General features: G+C 41.4%; 1 protein-coding gene across 2 annotated transcripts; it reads left to right on the top strand.

Moving 5' to 3' along the window:
- The first annotated feature begins 1,968 nt into the window (after positions 1–1,968).
- atxn7l2a (ataxin 7-like 2a) lies at positions 1,969–22,544 on the top strand. 2 transcript variants are annotated; one of them, XM_034586835.1, is made up of 10 exons: positions 1,969–2,316; positions 3,319–3,387; positions 4,669–5,008; positions 7,583–7,842; positions 8,348–8,430; positions 11,282–11,493; positions 12,288–12,468; positions 13,300–13,421; positions 18,085–19,093; positions 22,175–22,544. In XM_034586835.1, exons 1-10 carry the CDS (start codon positions 2,187–2,189, stop codon positions 22,190–22,192), a joined length of 2,424 nt encoding a protein of 807 aa, XP_034442726.1. In that variant the 5' UTR covers positions 1,969–2,186; the 3' UTR covers positions 22,193–22,544. The 2 variants fall into 2 exon arrangements, with proteins under 2 accessions (XP_034442726.1, XP_034442727.1); XM_034586836.1 differs by lacking the exon at positions 1,969–2,316 and adding an exon at positions 2,389–2,856.
- Positions 22,545–22,567: the final 23 nt, after the last annotated feature.

Genomic DNA, 22,567 nt, shown 5'->3' with positions numbered 1-22,567 from the left:
AGTTGCATTCAGATTTAAATGTTAATTAATGCATTTGTTAACAAATTTAAAGCCTGTATAAACAGATACAGTTGTGCAGATACAGTCATAATATAAAATATGTTTTTATAGTTTGTTAAAGGCAAAAAATCTACAATATCTTTAAATAAAAAAATAGCTGCTCTGAGAGCCAGCATAACAAATATTACCACTCAAAATCTCTAGGATCTTCCTGCCCATGAGTCAGAGAGGTGATTATCATGATGAAGTCTTTCAATTCAACTCAATTCAATTTTATTTCTCTCGCACCAAATCATAACATACATTTTCTTCAGGTACTTTACATGTTAAGGTCAAGACCTTAAAAATATTAGAGAAACCCAACAGTTCCCACAATGAGCAGCACTTTGGCGATTGTGGAGAGAAACCCTGTCCCAACCAAGGCCCTGACACATATTTTTGATCATCACCATATCAACTACCATTTGTACCATGACCACTCACAACTATATACCTCTGTTTCTATTATCGGTTACAATTATTTGAGGAAAATTATGCAAATTTTAAAACTGGATTATTGATTCACATTTAAAATAAAAAGATGCTGAAATGTTCATTTGTGCCTTTCTTACTTGCTAAATGGGATTAGCTAAAAGGGAAAATAACTATAGCTAGTTCAAAATGCTATAGCCAGAAAGAAAGCGGATTAAATATACACTGAAGACCCTACACTGGCTACCTGAACCTTTCAGAATGGATTTTAAAGCTATTTGAATTGTCTAGAAGCTTTGGACTTACCTCCTGACAAAAGATGTTTACTTTCATGTTCAAGTCAACAATGAAATCCTCTACTTTTACTTTTAAATGTTCCTCATGTGATTTATACATGCCTCCAATATTAATTACATGGTAAATTGTATTTAACTTGGATTCAGTTAGAACTCTGGGATTGTTAAGTTCATGGTTGAATGCATTTATTGTAAGTCGCTTTGGATAAAAGCGTCAGCTAAATGAAATGTAATGTAATGTAATGTTAAGAGTAAATATCAATTTAATAAAAAGATAAAATTGAAATGCCAAAAAATGTTTTTCCATAATCTAATCAACAGTTTCAAGTTAAACTTGATTATCGTTCAGCATATTTAAGAGACACTTTGACAGCATTTTTCACAGTGAAGTTTCCCACTGACAGAAGCACCCTGTGCTTCTTTTTCATGAGTTTGATGTATGATGATATTATTTATGAGCTAACATTACTAGAACACATACACAGCGTCCATGTTACACCACGTCCTCATGGTGAATTGTGTTTGTATTTCAGCATGGCTCAGACTAGCTGTGTGAGGCTAAACCACTTACAGGGATGAGGAAAAGGCTAGGTGTGTTCACACACGTGTGGACCTGTGATTTCTGATCACCACTTCGGAAACACTCTCCATGTGCTTAACTTCCCCAGTGAACAATAGTGTGTTTGTCTGTACAGATTTACAAATACTGAACCACATCACTCTGCATTGTACTGATGATGAATTGCACAAGTCCCACAAAGGTAAATATCCTTCCAGTGATTCACATCTGCTGTGCCCTGGAATGGACTTTCAGACAGCTATATATATTATTTTAGGACATAAATGGTTTGCGTGCACTGTTGTGACATATGGACATATGGACAGTGGTCCAGGGTCAATGGAGGCCCAAGTGCATCTTATTATTTACAGTGGTTGCTTATAAAATAATACAAAAATTTGATTAAACCTTAACCCTAACTTAAGTTTATCCTGCGATCCTCTCTGTGTTTCAGCGTTCATCCTGCTTGTATGTGCACATGACTTTATGTGTTAACGTGTTACTGAGTTTATCCCATGGATTTATTTCCCCTATGTAGATGACTTTGCATTGACAGGGTTTGACAGGTGCTATACACATGAGCCGTCATGTGCTTACGTTTCTACAGATATCTGTGTCTTACTTTACCTAAATGTTACTGTTGTGTCTTTGCTAACGTCCTGTCGTGTCTTCTTCGTATCTTTGCGCTTTGGGTCAGTCACACAGTGTCAATGTTTAAAGTCTCTTAAAGAAGAACAGCAGTGACATCACTCTGTGTTCCAGTCCCTTGTGTGTGTGTGGGTGTCCCAAGAACGCGCTCGCAGGAAGTTCCTATCCTGTCGAGAGCGCGACATATGACGTAAGTTGCTTGCCGCGCAGTGATGATGGCGTCGCGTGAACGCGCAGTAAAAGTAATGGCTGCTCTGGATCGGCGGGTGCCTAGCCTCGATGATTTCGTGGGTCAAAGCTGGAGTACCTGGGCCGAGTGGGCCGGTGTGACAGCGGCCGATGGTAAGGAAACACCTCGACGTACACACTGGCTGCTACAAAGGCGTTTTACCCAAGAACATGGGTTTATTTTCGTGGAAACGGAGGACAGCGCTAACCATGTTACCCAAACAAAGACCCTGCCGGGTCCTAGCGCTGGGTGGGTAACATGTTGCTCTCCTCCAGGTCCCACTACAAATGCTCTCTTCTAGAAAAACAAGTGATGGTTATTAAGTTAAAGCCATTACGTTGTGCGCTTTACTGCCACGGTCACGAAACATGCTGCCAGTGCTTCAGGGACACGCTTCATTGTGGGGAAAGCAGCCGGCAAAGGCGGCTCCAGAGCGGAGGCTAGTGTGGATGGTCGGGCGAGCAACTTCTCGCCGTGGACAGCTAGACTAGCTAGCAAGGAAGCCAGAGTAGTCGTTGACGACGAGGCAGTTAGCGTTAGCATGCTAGTGGTAGCAGCAGGAGGATTGAGAGCAGACACCGGTGATGGAGGAGGAGTCTGTGCTGTTGCCACCATGTAAATGCTGCTGGCCCAGCCTTTGATGTTAGCAAACGGTACCCTGTCTTCCTTTAGCTTCATTTTTACGTTGCCCTTTGGCTGCCAGCGTCGTCGCCACCATTTGAATGATGTTAACATTCATGTGTGCGACAGGAAATGTCAAATGTGAGACTTCTGCTCCAAAAGTGCTCCTATCCTTCTTGGTTTAAGTATGTGCGCTCAATCATTGTCTGGCATACCTCCAAGTGCTACTCTGGACATAACTATAAAATAAAGTCCTCCTCCACCGAACAATACAATTACCTGCTGACTGTTGTAGTAACATTTAGCAGCCCACTGTGGAAGAGAAGCTGACCTGTAAATTAGTCCTTTACATAACACAGTTTAAGAGCCTGTAAATGTGCAAAATCTATGTAAGGTCATCTTTGTCTTGATGATGGACCTGACATACAACTGTTGGAAAGCATCTTTCCTCCCAAGTGGCTAATCGAACATGTATGTGAAATGCCTTGTTTCAGGGCCTGATGTGGAGGACTGCAGCAAGAATGGCAAAAAAGCTGCGGAGGCCATGTCTCTCAGTAAGGAGGGTAAGTCTGCACATCATAATCTACAAGACAAAGTCAAGGCTGTTGTCTGTAAAAACCTTTTAACTTATCTGATCCAAGAGTTTTAACATAGACGTGGGTCGTATGCCATACATATCGTTAATGCCCTTGTGGCAAATGTGTGATATGTGAGAATGGGCTATATCTGAAAACAACAAAGCACAAACTGTTCACCCTAAATGTATATAGTTACATTACTGTGCATGTACAGGGACCTGTAAAGTTAATTGTGTCTCAGCATCTCCTTGGTTTCCAGCCTTGCCCAGAGACGGTAAGTAAATGGCGCCACTGGTTCACAGAGACCTTGGCGAGTATTAAAGCTAGGTCGTGTAATGCTTAGGCAGCTTCTGAGTCGTCTGTAGCTGCAGCTGTCTGACAGACATTCGACATTTGTATGTGTGATTGTTAAAGGTTATTTGATAATATTCGTATGCAAGTATATTTACTTTGTCCCACCAAAGCTGAATCTACATGAAACACTGAAAACAGTGGATATTAATAAAAATCAGCCGATGTCCGCACATTTTGTAAATTTTAAAATTCTCCCTTAGTTTGCATCGATGTAGGGATTTGTTTCAGTTCATATTTTGCAGAAATCCTTGAGTTGCCAGATTAATATCCATTCATCCCATTCACTTAGTCTGTTCAGGAGCATGGGGGCTGAAGTCTATCTCAGCTCAAACTACAGCTGCTTTCAGACATGCACTGAGCTTCGGAAATCCTCCCTACATTCTCCGGAGGGGCTGTATGTGCAAACGCAAATGTTCAAGTGAAAGCCTCCGGACTCTTTGTGGAATTTCTCTGACCAGTCTCTTAAGCCGCTTTCAGACATGCACTGAACTCCCCATATACTGGTCACTAGTTCACCTAGCCTGCAGGTATTTCGCTTGTGGGAGGAAACCATAGCACCCAAAGCAAACTCATTCAAGACAGCATGACAACATCCACACATGACACGCTGAGCTTTCACTGCATCACCAATGCTGCGCATGATCAAATCAGATCTTTAACCCAGTGTTGAGCTGTGTCTAACCATGGCATTTTAAACTACCTAAAAGTCCCAAATGATACATTTACATATTTTTAAGAAGTGGGTATTTTATTTTTGTATTATTTCTGATGTTACAGAGATGGTGAGAAGATCGATCATCTTTCCATTATGTAGCATTGTCCCCAGCTGTTACACAAATAGACTCTGCAGCCTAGCATTCGAGTATCTGCTTTTCCTTAGCTCATCGCTTTTCCTCTCTACTCTCCTCCCAGACATGTCCATCTTTGGTCTTTATCCCGGCCATGATGACTTCTACCTGGTGGTGTGCAGCCATTGTGGACAAGTAGTGAAGCCGCAGGCATTCGAAAAGCACTGCGAGCGGAGACATGGCCCTGTTGCCAAGCTGTACGCTAGACTGCGCTCTCCCACCCCTGCACCCCAACCCCAGCAGAGGCCCCACCATGGCCACTCTCCTTCTCATGGGACCAATTCTGCTTCTGCTTCATCCTGGGAGGGTAGAGGTCAGGGTGTTGGCCAGCTACGGGCAGCCCCACCATCACCTTCTACCCCACCCCAGTACAGACACTCCAAGAACTCCAAAGATGCAGTACGGTAAGAACCAAGTTCTCTAACATAGAAAAAAAGCTCAATGGTCATAGACTGAATTCTGGTTATAAATGTCTACTTCCCTTTTTCACCAGGATGTAGACAGCTCTAACTGCTGGACAATAGATTGTCAGCATGCTGCTTCATTTTCTTGCTGAGAATTAGATGAGAAGATCGGTACCACTTTCATGGTTGTCTGGTAAATATAGGACTACAGGAAGCTTACTTAATACTGTGAAACGAGGAAAAAGTTAGCCTCACTCTGTCCAAAGGTAACAAAGAATGCTTAGTTACAGCACCTCCTAAAGCTCACTATTGAACACATTATATCGTATTCTATGTTAAAGATTTGAAGACTAAAAAGGCTATTTCTCTTTCTCGCTTGGGCTTACATGCAGACACATACTCGGACTTAGCTGATGTCCTTATGCTTCTTGGTGTCCATATTGATTTGTTTGTTATCGTCCCATTATCAACACTGATCACCACATAATGATTGATACTTTTCTTTAATGGGTCAGATCTTCTTTGTTGCCCGCATTCATTTGTTCAGCCCATGCTTACTTTGCTCCCGCTCTTTCTTTCTCACTGACGCTCAGACACACACACCGACACGTACACTCACACACATGCACCAACATAATGTTACTGTTCACAAAAAGCAACATCATTTGGTCTTCACAAACACAATCGAAGGTATACATTTTTTGCAAGGAGCTCATTCGCTGATACTGACTTGTGAAAATATATCATGATTTGACGACTGTTGAGCTGACGGTGGTTACTTAGATCCTTTTAGCAGATCGCCCAACCCTACTTTGAGCAGTAACTAAAGCCTTTGCATCACTGTGAGGTTGTTAGATAACTGCACTGGATAAGAAAGAGTCCAGCTCATAGCTACTGAAAAGCCACATGACTTGCACTGCACTTCGGCGTCCTCAATAGTTTGTCAGTTAAGGACCATTAGTGTGGTCCTTAACACTGTTAGGTAAGGGTATAAATTGACAGTTTCATCACTGTATGACATTGATTCTTTGGACATCAATGCGATATTTGCCAATATCACAAAATCTGCCACATTTTAGGTGCCTGCGATTGATATGAAACAATATTATATGCCCATATTACCCAATCATTACAAATGTCAACTCACAAAAAGCAACTAAAATATAATTTCACAAATTATCACTTATTTTGTATGTTTTTTTCCACATCTTTATTCAAGAGTGTGGTCTTTGTATGAGAGAAGGACTTACTGATTTTACGTTCACATTTTGTAATGCTCTCACTTATTACCCTGTGCCTGCACTCAAATATACCCTGCTTGTGCTTAAATCTCCTGTGCTCCAGCTTCAGCTTTTCAGCTCCTCGCACTCTGCCTGCTTCTGTGACTGTGTACAACAAATGCTCTTGGATTTTTTCATCTGCTCCTGGATTTTTTGGTGCAACAAGTCAGTCAAATTTCCCTAACCATTAGAATGCCAGGTGTAGTCATGATAAATGAAATTTTCTTGCCAACATTTTGTGTCTATTTTGTTTTTTATAGCTGTAACTGTAACTTTCATATGTAAAAAAAACTTGAGATCTGCTGGGATCCTGCTCGTCATTTTTCTTCAAACACACTCGTGTAAGGCCAGTGTAAGCTGTGTAGGGCGCACGTGCATGAATCCGGTTAAAGCAACCACCTGTTCAGAACTTGAAAAGACATTAAGCTAACACATCCACAATGAGGGCAGGACAATTTAATTAGTCAACATTATACATGGCAATGTATTTCTTGGGGAATTTTGACTGACGTGTTGCACAAAAAAATTGGAGAGCAGAAGAAAAAAATCCAACAAGAGACGTTTCACATGCACACAGAAGCAGTGTGAGAAGAAGAGCTGAGGCTGGAGCACAGGAAATCTAAGCGCAAAGATAGATAGTAATAGAGCTGGGTGAAAAAAAAAAAGGGTTTTGCAGCATTTCACCGTGTCCGTGGCAAGGCCCTTTCCTGGAGGGAGATTACACAGACTGTTGGTAAAGATGAGACATTTTGCAGCTGGTTTGTCTGGGAAAAGAAGTGCACACAAGCCCCAAGCAGTGCTCCTTGATGAAACAAGCCGGTGCTTGTGTTGTTCTGATTGGTTTTTTTTTTCCCCTTTTTCCAGCGGTGGTGTTATATTTTTCTCAGTGGCAGTAGAGCAGACTGCTTGCCCCTTAAGGGTGAGAAGGGTGGAAATGGTCACTGTAACACAAAGGCATTTCAAAATAAGGGCACATCAACAATACACTTTTGCATGGACACATTACGTCGTTGCTCATTGAATAGATATATTGTACCAGGTCGATGAATCGTTACGCCTCTCGAATGTCAATGTTCTCTCTGTTTGAGAGAAAGTTGGGATCCAAACAGACAAGGTTTGGTCCAGGATGGTGATCCTGTACGAAACTATAACTATGCATCAAATTTCGAGTCCAGCCTTAGCAGGCTTCACATGTTTTTAAATGGGAAAAACTGTCCCTGTACCTTTAGTTGGGATAACCAAATTTGAAAAATATGTAGTAAAATGTTTGGTAATTTCTTTCCCGGCCATGCAGGCATTCCCCACTGGAGAAGTTGTCCTCCTACAGCAGTCACACAGAGTCATCAGTATTCAAGCAGCCGTCGCCTTTGGAGCCTCCGATGAGCTCTCCACCCCCATCACTCAGAGATCCCCCCTGGCCGCACGGAAGCACTCCACCTGGTAGGCCTTCGCCTAGTGACAGGCCACCCACCCAGAGCCAGAGAAAGGATTCCCCTCTGGCCCCTGCAGTGCCATCTCACCGGATCCCCAGACCCTACAACAAAGTGGCCTCCAGTGAGTACATATATATATATAAATAAGCATAAGCTTCTCTCTGTCCTTGGATGTCAGAAATATTGTTTATATTGTTTACACATCTTACGGGATGCATTTAGGGTTTGATGTGCTGTGTGGTCACCCAATAATTGGCAGCTTTTGGGAAGCGATACACAAATAATTGTAGTTAAATACATGAAAGTGAAGAAATGAGACATATTGTGTGAGACAGCTGTGCTTATTTAAAATAGCCCATCTGTTCTGTTTGTGTATGAAACAGATGACTGAGAATATTTTTTTAAATGAGTGTCAAGTGGTCAGACCCTCACAGGACATCATTTGATTCTTTAACACACTTTTGTAAAACAGTTTGAAATAATTTGAATGATTTTATTATGTTAAATAAAGTTCAGTAAGTATTTGTTGACATCATTGACCATGCGGTGTAGAGATGCTTACATCTTTTAAAGTGTTTGTTGACTGTGTTGACATTGTAGCTGAAACATTGTTTTTGTGTCCATAGAGAGGGAGTGTGACTTGGATAAACACTGCGGCGTCCTTGATCCTGATAGGAAGAAAGTCTGCACTCGCCTCCTGACATGCAATGTAAGCTCCAAACACACTATGCTTCACAAGACTAATATCCCTCTTATTTTGCCTCAGATTGTCTTGCCCGTGCATGTTTTCAGTTTTCTTTTGTGTCTCTCGTCTTTTCAATTTTTGTTTTCTCTCTAGAGTTCTTACTGTAGTTGAAAAAAAGGTTAAGAAGATGAATTTCATTGTCCAGTCCTGTCACCTTTGTTTTTGAGCCATTTAGTACACAAGACAACAGCCATCAAGTCAGATAATATTAATTGTGGCTTTGGCAGACAGTTTACAGCAAACAGAAATCTGACAATTTTTTTTTATAATTCTAACATTCTACATGGGGAACTGGAGTGCACTGAAGACTGTCTGACCAAAGAAATGATAAATGATTGATTGATCAATTCATTTCAGTCATCATTTCTTATGACAAAGTTAGGTTTTGGAGGAACTGCCCATAGGCAGTGGCCATGTTTTCACGTTGTCTGTCCATCCTACTCTTGAGAAGATGCAATCTCATAAACACCTTGAGGGAATGTCTTTCAATTTGGAACATTCAGTTGGACTAAAGGATGGACTGACTGAATCTATAATTATGAGCTGCATGCAGATCTACTAAGAAGAGAAAATATAATAACTCTGTGGTGGTCAGTGTTGATATTGTGGCGGTGGCTACAAACAAATGTATTGGCAGTGAGGCAAAAGAATACTTTTGATTTATTGTGAAACTGCGAGGACGACAGCTAAGTACGAAGTGCTGCACCCTAACCCTAGCCTGCGCCACACACACACACACACACACACACACACACACACACACACACACACACACACACACACACACACACACGTTTGTACAGCTATCTTATTAAGGACAGCCCCTTACCCTAACCATCCAAACTATATGCTTAACCCTTAACCTAATTCTAACCCTAACTGCACAACAAAGTCTTAACCCCCAAACAGTCCATTAAAGGGGGGTCACAAAGTAAGGACCGGCCAGAATTGGAATAGATTTGGAATAGGTCCTCACTTTCCCAAATGTCCTCACTCCGTTGGTTGTTTTACAGTTTTTACCGACTCTGTCAGTAATTTACTGCTCCTCTCAGTGTCTCTATTATTCATGCTGCGCGCTGACAACCGAATCGAGCCAAACTGGAATTATTTAGTTTTTACCCAGTCTGAGTTTACAAATGTGTCCGTTGACATTGTTGGTGGCTGTGTGGCGTGTCTGTGAGAGTGCGCGTGTCGGTGTGTTTCTGCGAGCGAGAGAGAGGAAGAGAGCTAGCGGAGTCAGGACAAGCTGAATTAATGAATGTGTGTAACTATAATGAAAGATTTCACTCAAGAAAAGTATCTAACATAATGTGGTGGTCACTGCCGATATTGTGGTGGCCATTTCCAACAAATGAACTTTTAAACTTTCGTCTCTCTTTGTCTGTCAGCGAGTAAAGTAATAGAATTTGTTAGGACGATGGCATCATCCATTGCTATGTTTCACAGCATACATCGTCATATGCCAATTTAGTTTACACCGCCCAACCCTAGATGCCTGTCGTCGTGAACGCCCTGTTGTTGTGAACGACAATGTCATTAACGTTGATGAGTCCCAGCTGCCACTGCTATAGACTGCTGGTTGCTTGTTTATTCTGTTTATTAATATTGAATGTATTGCGTGTCCATATCGCACCAAATATATTATTGTACTTGAGTAACCACACATTGTACTTGATAGGTCTCAAGGAAATACTATTAACATTTATGCTAGCAATACACTGATGATTTATCTTATAAATCTGAGATTTTCACTCTGATTACAAGGTTCTTTTTGTTAGTATATTAAATTGTTATCTGTTCATATGTTGATTAGGAATACAGACGTGTGACAAATGATGGGGAAAAAGATGGTTAGAAAAGTATTTATCTACCATTAGCCTCCAAAGCATCAGTGCTCCATGGCATCATTTCTACCTGTCTCTGACCGCAACTGGAGGATGACCTCTATTTAGATAGTCTCTAATTAGGTGTTCTGATGATGGTGGTGGAGAAGCTAGCTGTATAAACCAACAGTTCAAAATCTCCAATGGTGATGGCATTTTACATTATTTTCGTACTCATCATTCATTTAATGTGTTAAGTTTTTGATTATTAATCGGATAAAAAGACAGAAGCTACATTTGATCCTTTCCAGCAGTTAATTCGAAAAGCAACGTCCTCTTGTACAGTGCTGTTTCTAAATGTGTTACATGACAATCTGCAACTTAAATGATGATAATTCCAGATTCAGATACCTACAATTTATTTACCAGGTGACACTGGCACAAGCATAATTTCCACTCATTGACAGCGCACACTTCCTGCAGTTCTCTTCTGATACAGTTTCTAAAAGTCGGTGATGACTCAGATGTGGCTCCTATACTGTTAGTTGAGGAACACTGCTTGCTCTCACTGGAGCTGTGTTTCCTCCTCAGGGATGAGGGTCTAATTGTAGTTATGATGAAAGGTTTTACCTCCCAAAAAAATCCCTGCTTGGATCTTGGAACTTTTGGGGTGGGTCTTGCCCCACTGAAGATGCCTGATTAGTCGAGTACTCCAGCATTTCACTTAACTTCTAGCATTTCGAGTGTTTTGAATTCGTTGCAAGTGCTCTTTTCTATTCCAGCTTGGACTCATTAATCCCATTTGCAAAGCAATAAAATCACGATCAACCCCGCATGATTTGAATCCCTTCCATGTTTAGACTTTTGATTGTTGAGAAATACAGCTTGTAGTTGAAATCTAATATATGCGGTAGAATTCTTACAGCAGGGCTCCTTTTAACTCATTGTGTTGACTTTTAATCCAGCTCAACTGTCTGTGTCTTGGTCCTCAGATTCACTCCATCCACCAGCGAAGGAAGGTGGTTGGCCGAAGCAAGAACTTTGACCAGCTGGTGGCAGAACTAAAGACCAAGGTTCGGGAGAAAGGAGGCCATTCGTTGGAGGGTGGCTCCTCCAGTGGACGATCCCCCAGCCCAGAGGCCCCCGGGGAGCAGCCTGGGGCACCGCACTGCAGAAGACCTCTGGCCAGCCTCCCTGCTTTCAGGTTGGTGAGCTTTACTGAAGCTTATGTGTATTGAACTGCGCATGGTGATCGCAACTAGGCAATTTAAAGACATTAAAAAAAAACAACATATAGCTGTTTTCAGTTCTCGCCTGTTCTCTTATGGGCTCGCACACAGTTATATTGTCCTGAGCTTTGTTTTTTGCTCATCCCCTTTCTCTCTGCCTTGTATTTTATGGAAAATTAAATATCATGATTATTGAAATAACAACTAGTCTACACCTCCCACATAGTTAAAGCTTAATTCTTCTTATCTTCTAAAGACATCTTATCCGATCATGTCAATGTTTATTGAACTAATTAACTAAGTCAATTGACTTGTAAAAGGAAACTTAACAATAAATATGATTGTGCCTGATCCTTTATTACCTCAACCTCAGAACAAAGTTTCATGACATTTTTTTAGGAGTACATACATACATACATACATGCACACGCACACAAATGTTGTATAAATCTGTAAACTCAGACTGGGTCAAAACAACATAATTTTGCCTTCAAATAATATTCTTACGAGTACAATGAGGTTGGTTATCTGGTTCTCACTGTCAATTATGTTTTCCTCTGGATTCATTTTGTTGATGTTTTTTGTCATTAAGACAAACTTTTTCCTGCATCACGTGCATGACTGCAGTGCTCATTTTGATGCAGTTGAAGTCCATTATTAAAATGCAGCAGAATCATTGTCAATAAGAAAGGGGATTGCACATGTATCAAGATCATGATAGTATTATGATCATCGTATGGTCCTTCTAACAGTTTGTTTTGTTCTACAGACGATCCACCGTTGTGTCAGAGTGCAGCCCAGAGGACGAGAATCAGTGGCAGGATGAGGGAAGTCTCCGAACCCAATCACCTCTCGTCCATGGACGAATCTCCAGTGATGAAAGTGAAGCAGAAGGACCCGAGGAGCCCTTAGAATTCCCATCTTCTTGTGCACATCCGAGACCACTAGCGGTAGGCAGTTTGTACCTGCGTTTAATTCTTACTAAAACTATGTATTTACATGTACAGAATCTATGTCTGAAAACTTGCTGGACTTTTTAAAATAATACTTGGGCCAGAGAATCCCAAGGCCCATTACAAAGTCTTAATTTTTTAGGTGACAGAAAGTCTGGGATCATGCTCATAAATATGACCCTGGTATAATGTGACTATATCAAGTTGTTTTGGGCTGTGTGTTGGAAAACAACTGCTTTCCCCAAACAGAAGATGCTAGTAAATAGGGTTGAGTGATGGAGTGATTTGAGTCCATCATTAATTTGTTTTTTTTGGGAGCGATTGTTAAAATGATGAATACTTTTCTTAAATGAGTAAAATCTTTCTTCATAGTTGAACCGCAGACACACCCACGTATGTAAACTCGGACTGGGTGAAAACAACATCATTTGGTCCTCAGGAACACAAATGAAGGTCGTATTTATTTGCACACAGAGGGGAGAAGTGAGAACCGAACACAAGTGGTCACAGATCTTTTTGACATTGCATTCGCTGATACTAGCATGCACATCGGCGCCCCGTGCACAACCACGCATGTACACACACAAAAATATATTGTCAGTCGTCGGTTGTTGGGCTGACGGAGGCTGAACATTTTTGTGTATTGCCCAACTCACTAGTAAAACAAAGCTGCCTTATGATGAACATACGATACTGTCAGAACTCTTTGAGCTATTGTTAACCATGTCCAAAATTTCCATATTTAAAATCTGATGATAAAACCCATAAATAAATCTCAACAACAGAGCATACTAGATCATCCCAGATTGATAAGTCTTTTTTCTCCAGGTGTGTTCATTTGGCAGCCATGCGTTTGGTCACGGCATCTACACGTTTGACAGGAGACTTCACCACCTACGGTCGGCTCTCAGTAGTATGCTGGAACAGCACATCAGCGCCCACCTTTGGAAGTAAGAAACTGAGGCTCATATTCCTTTCATTGTTTGCTTGAAGTGGTTTTAATCTCTGGTAGAATTATCTGTCAGTACCAGATGGATGACACGCCTACACTACAAATGCTATATTTAATTACATATGATCTACCACCACACATAGTTGAAATTTACTAATCACAAATAACACATTTAAAATGCTAAGTGGTGAGTTTTATTTCTACAAAATTAGTGTGTTTCACAACAGAGGATTGGTTATTCTGTCTGGTCAACATAAATGTGATTGTGATTGTGTGGGCGCTGGTAAGGGTGAGGTAGAGTATGCCCCTACATTTCTCCTCCTCCCTTCTACAAGGGATGAGGACACATGACCTTCACACTCAGAATACTTCCATATTACTACGTTTTCATTTGAAAATTACGTTTTCGAAACTATAACTCCATATCAGTTTTACAAGTCTGAAAACGCATATCATGTTACCACCCTGTACACCGGGAATGCGCATGCCGGTGTAAACAGGACGGCATGTGCGTCCCGCTTGACATTGTAATTGTCACTGATTGCTTGAATTATAGCCCATCTCTTACATATGTAAACAGTGACAACAAAGACAACAGGATCTGCAACACTTGTAATTGATTATCCATGTTGTTTTCTGCACTGGTAGCCGAGGCTAATGCCGGGTGTTTTCTTCTGGAAGTGGGTCATGTGATATGAGCCTGACGAATCCATGAAGGCTATGTCGTCACCGAATCAGCAAGTCTGTCATTGTCTCCAAACCTCTCCATTCCTGCCCGCCTATACCAAAACGCGGCACTGGAGTTGTCATATTATAAGCAGGGTTTCCAAACTTCTGTCTTATGTAGTAGTGTGGACCCCAGGCGTGTCTGTAGCTGAGTTAATGCGCATTCAAACGAAAACCAAGTAATGTTGGGAGCCTCAGGTTTTGTCAGCTGGAAGACTAGAGTATTATCCCATTCTTCCTCTCAGTTTCCTTCAGATCGGATGAAGCATCTGTGAACAGCCTTCAAGTCTCCTCAGATGTTATATAGGCCTTTATCACAGCAGAAATTTTGACATGTCAAATCAGGAGAAGCACCAGCGTTACTGACAATATTAACAATGGCTCTGCTCCCTTTTCAAGTGATAGACAATGTAACGGTGCGTTAGCTTGCACAATACCAGACCTGAAACTGATGCAGCCAAATAGAATTGAAACATTATTCATTTCATTATTTGCTGACATTGGGCGAGATGCAGGGCACACCCTAGATATCGCAGGGCCAACATACAGAGACATGTGGTTGAAGTCTATGCTTTGACTGTGAAACTAAGGTTAAGTTAGACTTCATATACATAGACTGTACATACACAATGTGTGTGTATGTGTCAAATAGAAATGGAAATATTAAATAGAATTCAGTGTTTTCGCACTATAACCTGTAATATTAATGGTAAAAGCTTACTACCATAGGATTCACAAAACTCTCATTTATCAGTATTAAAAAGCACACTATGCTAATAATATCGCAAGTAACGACTTTCTAGAAAGTTCGGTGGCTAAACAACCATGCTGAGGGATGGCTACTAACTTACATCGCACTAGCTAGCACTGTCTTATAAAACAAACTATGCCGAAATTTCTCAAATACACATAATTTTCTATAATTAATTGCATTTTATGTTTACATGTTTTAAACATTTTTGGTCAGTTCTAGTTTATATTTCCTCAGTTCCTCAGAGATTGCCCTCTGTGGGAGCTTTACGTCACTTGTTGTTTGATTGTCAGTTTGAGGTTATTTTTACATTCTTTCTCTAATTTCTTCTTGCAAGATAAAAATAGATTGTTTTTGTTTTATTATTGTCGTTTCCCAGAGTAGAATTGGTGAGGTGTGCAGACAATTATTTGTGTTAAAAAAGGATACCCACTCTCTCCTTAATCAAATAGTCTATCAATCATTACTGGGTTAAATCTGTGATAATGATTTTATAATCAAGGAAGTCTCAAAGGGTTGTTGAGAAAAAAGGGGATCAAGGCTTCTTTGTAGATTATCATCCACTGTATGGATAAGTGAAGGTTACATCAGATCCTGTGTATTGTAACACCAGCAGTTAAACTTGAGTGTAATGTACTGCTTAGTCACTAATACATGAAGCAGATGGTGTTTTCTGCAGCCCAGATTAGCAGTGATAAAGAATCTGTGATGTTGGCAGGAAGATGGTAACTGATTTCGCTGAATATCAGCTACTATTGACTGTATTTACATGCATGTGAGTCAAAATTTCAAAGCTTGAAATTCAAAGAAAGAAATTGACTGGAATTACATCATGAGAGACCTGCAGAGACCTTGCTACTGATTACCATACCATTCACTGAAACACAGATTTGTAAAGAGATTTCTTCCCCAACCTGCTACCTCTATTGTTGAACCGATACACGAACATTCTGTATCTAAACTGTATTATGATTATTATTATTGGGAGTGGGGTTAACAAATTGATTCTCTGATCAAAATCGATCTTCATTTGAATGATCTGACATTGATTCATAAATGGCAAGATCGATCTTTTAATATATGCCTTTGCCTTCAGGCAATCCCATTGTTTACATTAAATTATCACCAACATTTTTGTGCTGCTTCTCTTATCTCATCACTTTATCTGGGAGCGAGGTGGAGTTTACACTCACACACACGTCCTGGGCTGGCTGCACTCTCACAGAGAAACAGACATCGAACCAGCCAGAGATGAAGTGAAAATATTTTGGCTTTAAACCTGAGAGGAGAGTCCACTTTACCCTTAACAATAACACCAACACTTATCAGAAGTTATGAGGACCTGAACAGTACTTGAATTTACTTTGTGATTGTTTGATTTATTAGGCACACATTTGAACACATAAGAAAAAAATGTCCAACAATTTGTGAACATGCAGTTAACCTGCCACACACAAGACGAGATGCGCACAGCCAGGACATCTTGGCTAAAGTGACCTAGATTCATAATCTAACACCATTGACTGATAATTTAATATATGTGATTGTCAGTTTTTGTGTGTGAAGAGTGACAGAGACGAGCAGAGACACACAATCCTAGAGGAAACACTGGGATACTAATCTAACATAAAAACTAAAAGCTCATTTAAAGCATGACCATCCCATCCAGTTTACTGAGCTGGTAACATATATCCTGTTCCAAATGTTCAATATTTATTCAAGGGGAGTTTTAAAAAAAAACAACGTTTTATTAACAGAGCCAGAGAGTCCGTTTTATGAATTGTTTTGGTTGTGGGAAGTTTTTTATTAATTTATTATATTTCTTTATTTGTATATACCAATGTCAGACTATGACAATGATGTGATTTATAGCAATAATCTCTGGGACAATATATCTTCCAACAAAATGTTTCATCTTGACAGGCCTACCTTAATATTTATATTATATATCATTATTATATTGTATTTTTAATAATGCACATAGTTAAGGGTTTCCTTGCACAGCCATATTGATATAGATCTTGTAAACAAAAAACTATATTGTAGTGCTGTGGCATAGGGTTTAGAGCGGTAGTTCTCCAACCAAAAATCTACCCCATTCCGCATGCCGGGCAAGATACTGAAGCCCAACTTGTAATCACAAAGAAAGCGCTGCACATAGGTGCACTGTATAAATGTGTATGTGAGTGGGTGAATGTAAAACTGTTCTTGCTTTGATTGGTCATCAAGACTATAAAAGCGTTATATAAATACAGACCATTTAAACTTGAGAAAACAATCTAAAGAATTTGTATCCATCCATTATATATACAGTTTATCCTTTTGAGAGTTGTGGGGAGCTGGAGCCATTGGGCAAGAGGCAGGGCACACCCTAGATATTGCAGGGCCAACATACAGAGACAAACAACCATTCACATTCACACCTCTGGTCAATTTAGAGTCTCCAATCAATTAAAAAGTATTATAAAGCACAGAAATACAGAGAGAAATTCTAACAAACCACATTCCGTTAATTGTAGGACATTTTGTGAGACCGGTACAATATCATATAAACCTTCTTGTCCCAACTAAATGTTTCAAAGATAACTTTTTTATGATTTCATTTGTTTATGGGAAAAAGGCCATCCAAAATAACCTGGCCAAATGTGAAAACCTAATTGACCCTTTAGTTTCTAAATCAACCACTTAACTAAATTAAATTGATAATTAGGTTCAATGTCACTAGTCATACCCAGGGATGATTACAGGCATCTGTGAGGCAATGTGAAGGAGGCAAAAAGGTCTCAAAAGCAGCAAATGATGCCACAAACTAAGACATTTTTACAACAGAAGAACAGTGAAACAAAGTCATGTAAATCTATAAGTTGAGAAAGGATCCCAAAGCATGTCTAAGACTGTGGGACTCCAGGGAACCACGGTGCATGCTGCAAATGGAAAAAACTTAACAGTGCTCAGCTCACCAAAAGTCCGGCAAAAATGTACTTAATAAAATTGAGGTTAATACATGTTATATCAATAACAATCTAATCAGACACCAAGTTTCTGATCAAGTTAACAATACTGCACACTGAACTGTACATGCTTTGTTACACGTTCAATTAAACAATTAAGTAAATTCTTGTTATCCGACAGTTCAGGACATGTTTGATATATTGATTTGTGGATTTATTTTCTCTCAATCCAGGAAAATACCTCAAGCCACAGACCTTCAATCTCCACCTCCCTCAGCCAAGACCATCACTTCCTTGTCCCCCTCCTCCACAGCCACCATGTCATCACATTCTAAAGTCCGAACAGGAAGTCACATAAGCTCCTCTCTTAAAAGTGCGTCCTCTTGCTCCTCTTCCTCATGTCGTGGTCCAGGAAGACCCCAGACAGCCATGCAGTCAGAGAACTCTGCGGGCAGTGGTGGCAGCAGCAGCAGCAGCAGCAGCAGTAGCTGCAGTAGCAGCTGCAGTGGCGGCGGCGGCATCGGTGGTGGTCATCTGGTGTCTCCAGGTAAGCCTGGGGCAATGTGTCAGATCAGTCCAGGGCGACCCAAGAACCCTGTTGGGCGTCCAAGCAAGCAGATGCTGAAGCTGCGCGAGGAGGCTGCTGCTGCCGCTGCCCTTCGCAAACGCAAAGCCCCATCGCAGGAAGGGGAGCACTCAGGCCCGGACAGGAACTGCATTATCCTCCAGGACCGGGGCCGCCCACCCTCTGCCACCTCTTCCTCCTCATCTTCCTCTTCTAAAGTCACCATTCCCTCACCTCTTCCACATGGACAGACCAATGGCACGCTTTCTCCCAGCAGCAAACCCCGCCCACCGCCCTCCCCGTCAGAGTCCCACTCACCAGCCGCCAAGGCAGTTTGGACCTACAAACGGACACACTCTTCTCTGGGCCATTCATCACCCCCAGACCTTTCCTCCACCACCAACAACTCCCATAACCGGGCAGGTATGGGGGACTCAGGACTACACGGGCAGGCTGGTGGGAGGGGCTTCGAGCACCAGGGGCTTGTGAAGAAACGCAAGGGGGGAAGCATGGAAGAGCACTCGCCTTCCTCCAAACCCTCAGCACACCGCCTGCCCTCTTCCTCCACTTCCAGCTCTGCCACCACCTCCTCTCCACGCTCTAATTTCTACCCCTGGAAGGACAGTAAAGGCGGGGGGCTGGCTGGGGGTGTGGAGAAGAAACTCGGCACACAGAAGGTGAGTTTAGTCAGAAAAGCAGGGAAACTGAGCAGCACATGGGCTGGTGAGAAAAATAATTTGAAAGTTTAAGTTACAATATGCAGCTATTCTCCTTGAGGCTGAGCTGTATTGTGAGCCTTTGTTCCCAATTGGTATTTTGGGATCATATGTGATCAGACAGAGGCAAAACAAAAGCATTCTATTTTAATATTTATTGGAAAATCCCATAGAAATGAGCAGACATGTGGTTTATGCTCACTGTTCCTGTCCTTGTGCACTGCGGCGCACACCAGAAATGACATTTCCTCTGGCGCACTGCACCATTTTTGGCTGATCCCAGCTTTTTAATTGCTAGTTATGTTTTCGGGTTGTCTGTCTATACGTATGTCCATTCGCACACATGACACATTCTTGTGAACGCATAATCTCAAGAATGCCTTGAGGGAATTTCTTCAAATTTGTACAAATATTCACCTGGACTCAGACAAAGGCTGGTGAGATTTTGGTGGTCAAAAGGTTAAGGTCATGTGACCGTACACTGTTTTGAACGCAATATACTGTATCAGGAATGTCCAAAGGGAATTTCATTACATGTGGCACAAACATTCACTTAGACTCAAGGATGACCTGAAAAGGTTTTTGTGGTCAAAGGTCAAGGCCACTGTGACCTTTTATAAAGCACATTTTTTGAATGCGATATCTCCAGAACACCTTGAGGGAATCCTTTCACATTTTGCCCAAACATTCACAAAAGCAGTTGGATTTAATTTCAGTAACCAAAGGTCAAAGGACAAGGTCACAGTGACCTCAAGTATAGCAGCTTGAGGGATTATCTTCAAAATTGGTACAAATATTAACTTGGACTCAGATTAACTACTTAAAATTTGGCGCCTGACAGTCAATAGCCAAGGTCACAGTGACCCCAAGTTCCTGTGAATGTGATATCAGGACTGCCAGTAGGGTATTTCTTTACATCTTGCACAATTCACGTTGACTCACCTCTTTACCCCTCATACTTAAAGGGCCCATATTGTGCAAAATACATTTTCTGGGCTTTTACTATACGTAATTACTTGAAGGGGGTCAGTAGAGACCCTCAAAGTATGAAAACAGTCACTCCGCAGACTTTTTCACTCAGTCCATTCTAAGAAAAATGTTATTGAAACGTTGCGTTTCGTACTTCCTCTCCGTATGATGTCATCATGGAATCGCACTCTTCTCTCAGCCCCCCCCCAGCCGGTACCAGTCCAGCCTCCGAAACCATAGACTGTATATAAGCTCCGAACCCACCACCACCACCACCACCCCTCCACACCGAACGCGACACCAAGCAGACATGTTGCTGAGCTAGCAGCTTGTTAGCTACCACAGGCTAACCACAACAAACAACACTGAAGAAACACTGCAGCGTGGAGGGATGCAAGGAAGACAATGTGTCCGTGCACATTCCTCCTAAGAACGTTACTGTTCGAGACCAGCGGTTACGCTTTATTTCTTCTGACGTGCCGTGTCGGTGTGCTCGGCTCATTTCACCACAGCAACATATCAACCTACAGCAATTCCTCAAGGATAGAGCTGTTCCACACTGCGCACCACATGCTCTACATGCAGTGGTACAGAGTAACGTAGATGTTACTCCATACTGAAACTCCGTACTGTAACTCAGGACTTTTTCCTACATTGGCCGACTGTCCTGCTAAAACTTGAACCAACATGAGGACGGTGTAACTTACCGTTCAGAAACATCCTGTTGTAACCAACTGTAAATATGTGGCTGGTCTTCTATAGCTGCAAACATAACGTGACTTTCAGCTGTGTTTACCAGAGAGATTGTCAATGCGCCAGAATGAGACCGGTGATTGGCCTGGTCGCGTGTCACTCAAAGTGCAGTCAGCCAATCAGGAGGGACTCATAAATAATTAATGAGGCAGGCGAAAACAGCCTGTTCTGTCTGCAGGCAGAAGAGAGGTCATGGAAATACACATTGCAGCAGTTTTTCCGACTTTAAACCACTGATGTATCATCTTAGGGGGACCAATACCTCAAACTAAAGCCCAGAAAGGTGTAAAATATGGGCCCTTTAATGGAAACTCAGTCAAGTCTGCGCTGAACTAAAACAACACAGAGCTGCCTAAGAAGCATTCAGTAGCCAAGTATCCGATTACTTATGAACCCCTAAAAGATTAAGCCCTACATTTGAGGTTATTTTGAGTTGTTTCTACTGTAATGCACACCTGCTCAAATTTAAGCAGGACTTGGTACTTAAATGTAGTATCCATTAGAGCCCGACTGGCCTACAAACATAAGCCGACGTTAGGCTTTATTTCAAATTGAATGTGCAGGAGATCAGTGCATGAAGAATCAACAAAATGTGCAACTGTCCATATTTGTAGGGTCTGGATTGTAAGTAAGTCCCTACCTGGAACTTGTGGATGGTGGCATGTGTGTATATTAATGCCAGCATAAGTTCTGCTCTTACAGAATCTTATCTATTATCATATTATTTAACATGAGGATAATAGTCTGTATTTATATAGCGCTTTTCTAGTCTTGATGACCACTCAAAGTGCTTCACAGTTTCAGTTTCTTAATATTCATACAGTGCATCTATGGGCAGCACATTTTTTTTTTTCTATGAGGGGCAATTCGGGGCTCAGCATCTTGCCCAAGGACACTTCGGCATGCAAATGGGGGGGATTGATCTGCTGACCTCCTGGTTAGAGGACAACTGCTCTACCCCTCAGCCACAGCTGCCCAATAACCAGTGGCCAAACATTCAGTCTTTTAATATTTCAGATGAAGGTTTGTCACCCTATCCCCAGGCTATGAGGCTGAGATCTGTCTCTCCCTGGCACCTACCTGTGACCCCTGAGAGACATGATAGTGGGAAACTGTAGTAACCTGTCGTACTGAGAGACAAATTTATGTAAAGGAGCAATTCCCCCCCCAAAACAAAAAGTTAAACATTACAGAAGTTTCTTATCAAGTCAAATTTTTCTTCTGATGCTGACTCTTCTGACACATTATTATTTTTTGTGTATGTACAAATTGGTTGATAAAATTGAAGTAATAATTTCAAATATTTATTTTCCCCCACAGCCAAAACTGCACCATTAAGTGTGCCTGCCTTACAAGCCACTATGAGGGAGCCAGCTCTGCGGCCTCTGAGGCAACAGGACTCAAATATGTGTGTGTATGTCTGTGTGTTTGTTTATGTGTGCGCGCGTCTGTCTTTTCTCTATTGAGCACATGTTGAAGTATGAATGTGTCAGGTTGTTTGTATGTGCAGAGTTAGTGGAGTATGGATCTGGTGTGTGTTTGCTGTTTGGATGAATGTCTGTGGGAGAACTCGGGGAGGGAGGAATGAAATTCAGAGTATGGATTTAGAAATACCTCAAGACCATCCGGTTATGCTGCTAAATTAAATATGTTGGTTTATAAAAATGGATTAAAATGTCCTTTACACTTGCTTTCTGTGACTGTTTTTTTAAC

This window comes from Hippoglossus hippoglossus, chromosome 5 (genome assembly GCF_009819705.1).
Source record: "Hippoglossus hippoglossus isolate fHipHip1 chromosome 5, fHipHip1.pri, whole genome shotgun sequence".
Classification (NCBI taxonomy): domain Eukaryota; kingdom Metazoa; phylum Chordata; class Actinopteri; order Pleuronectiformes; family Pleuronectidae; genus Hippoglossus; species Hippoglossus hippoglossus.
Note: the sequence above shows the minus strand (reverse complement) of the source record. Positions and strands in the feature narration are given on the sequence as shown.

Bases quoted from the DNA above. Each gene is read 5' to 3' on its own strand.
- atxn7l2a (XM_034586835.1), top strand. From the start codon at position 2,187: ATGATGGCGTCGCGTGAACGCGCAGTAAAAGTAATGGCTGCTCTGGAT. The intron at 11,494-12,287 runs GTTGGTGAGCTT...TTTGTTCTACAG, and splicing joins GCCAGCCTCCCTGCTTTCAG to ACGATCCACCGTTGTGTCAG. The intron at 13,422-18,084 runs GTAAGAAACTGA...CTCTCAATCCAG, and splicing joins ATCAGCGCCCACCTTTGGAA to GAAAATACCTCAAGCCACAG.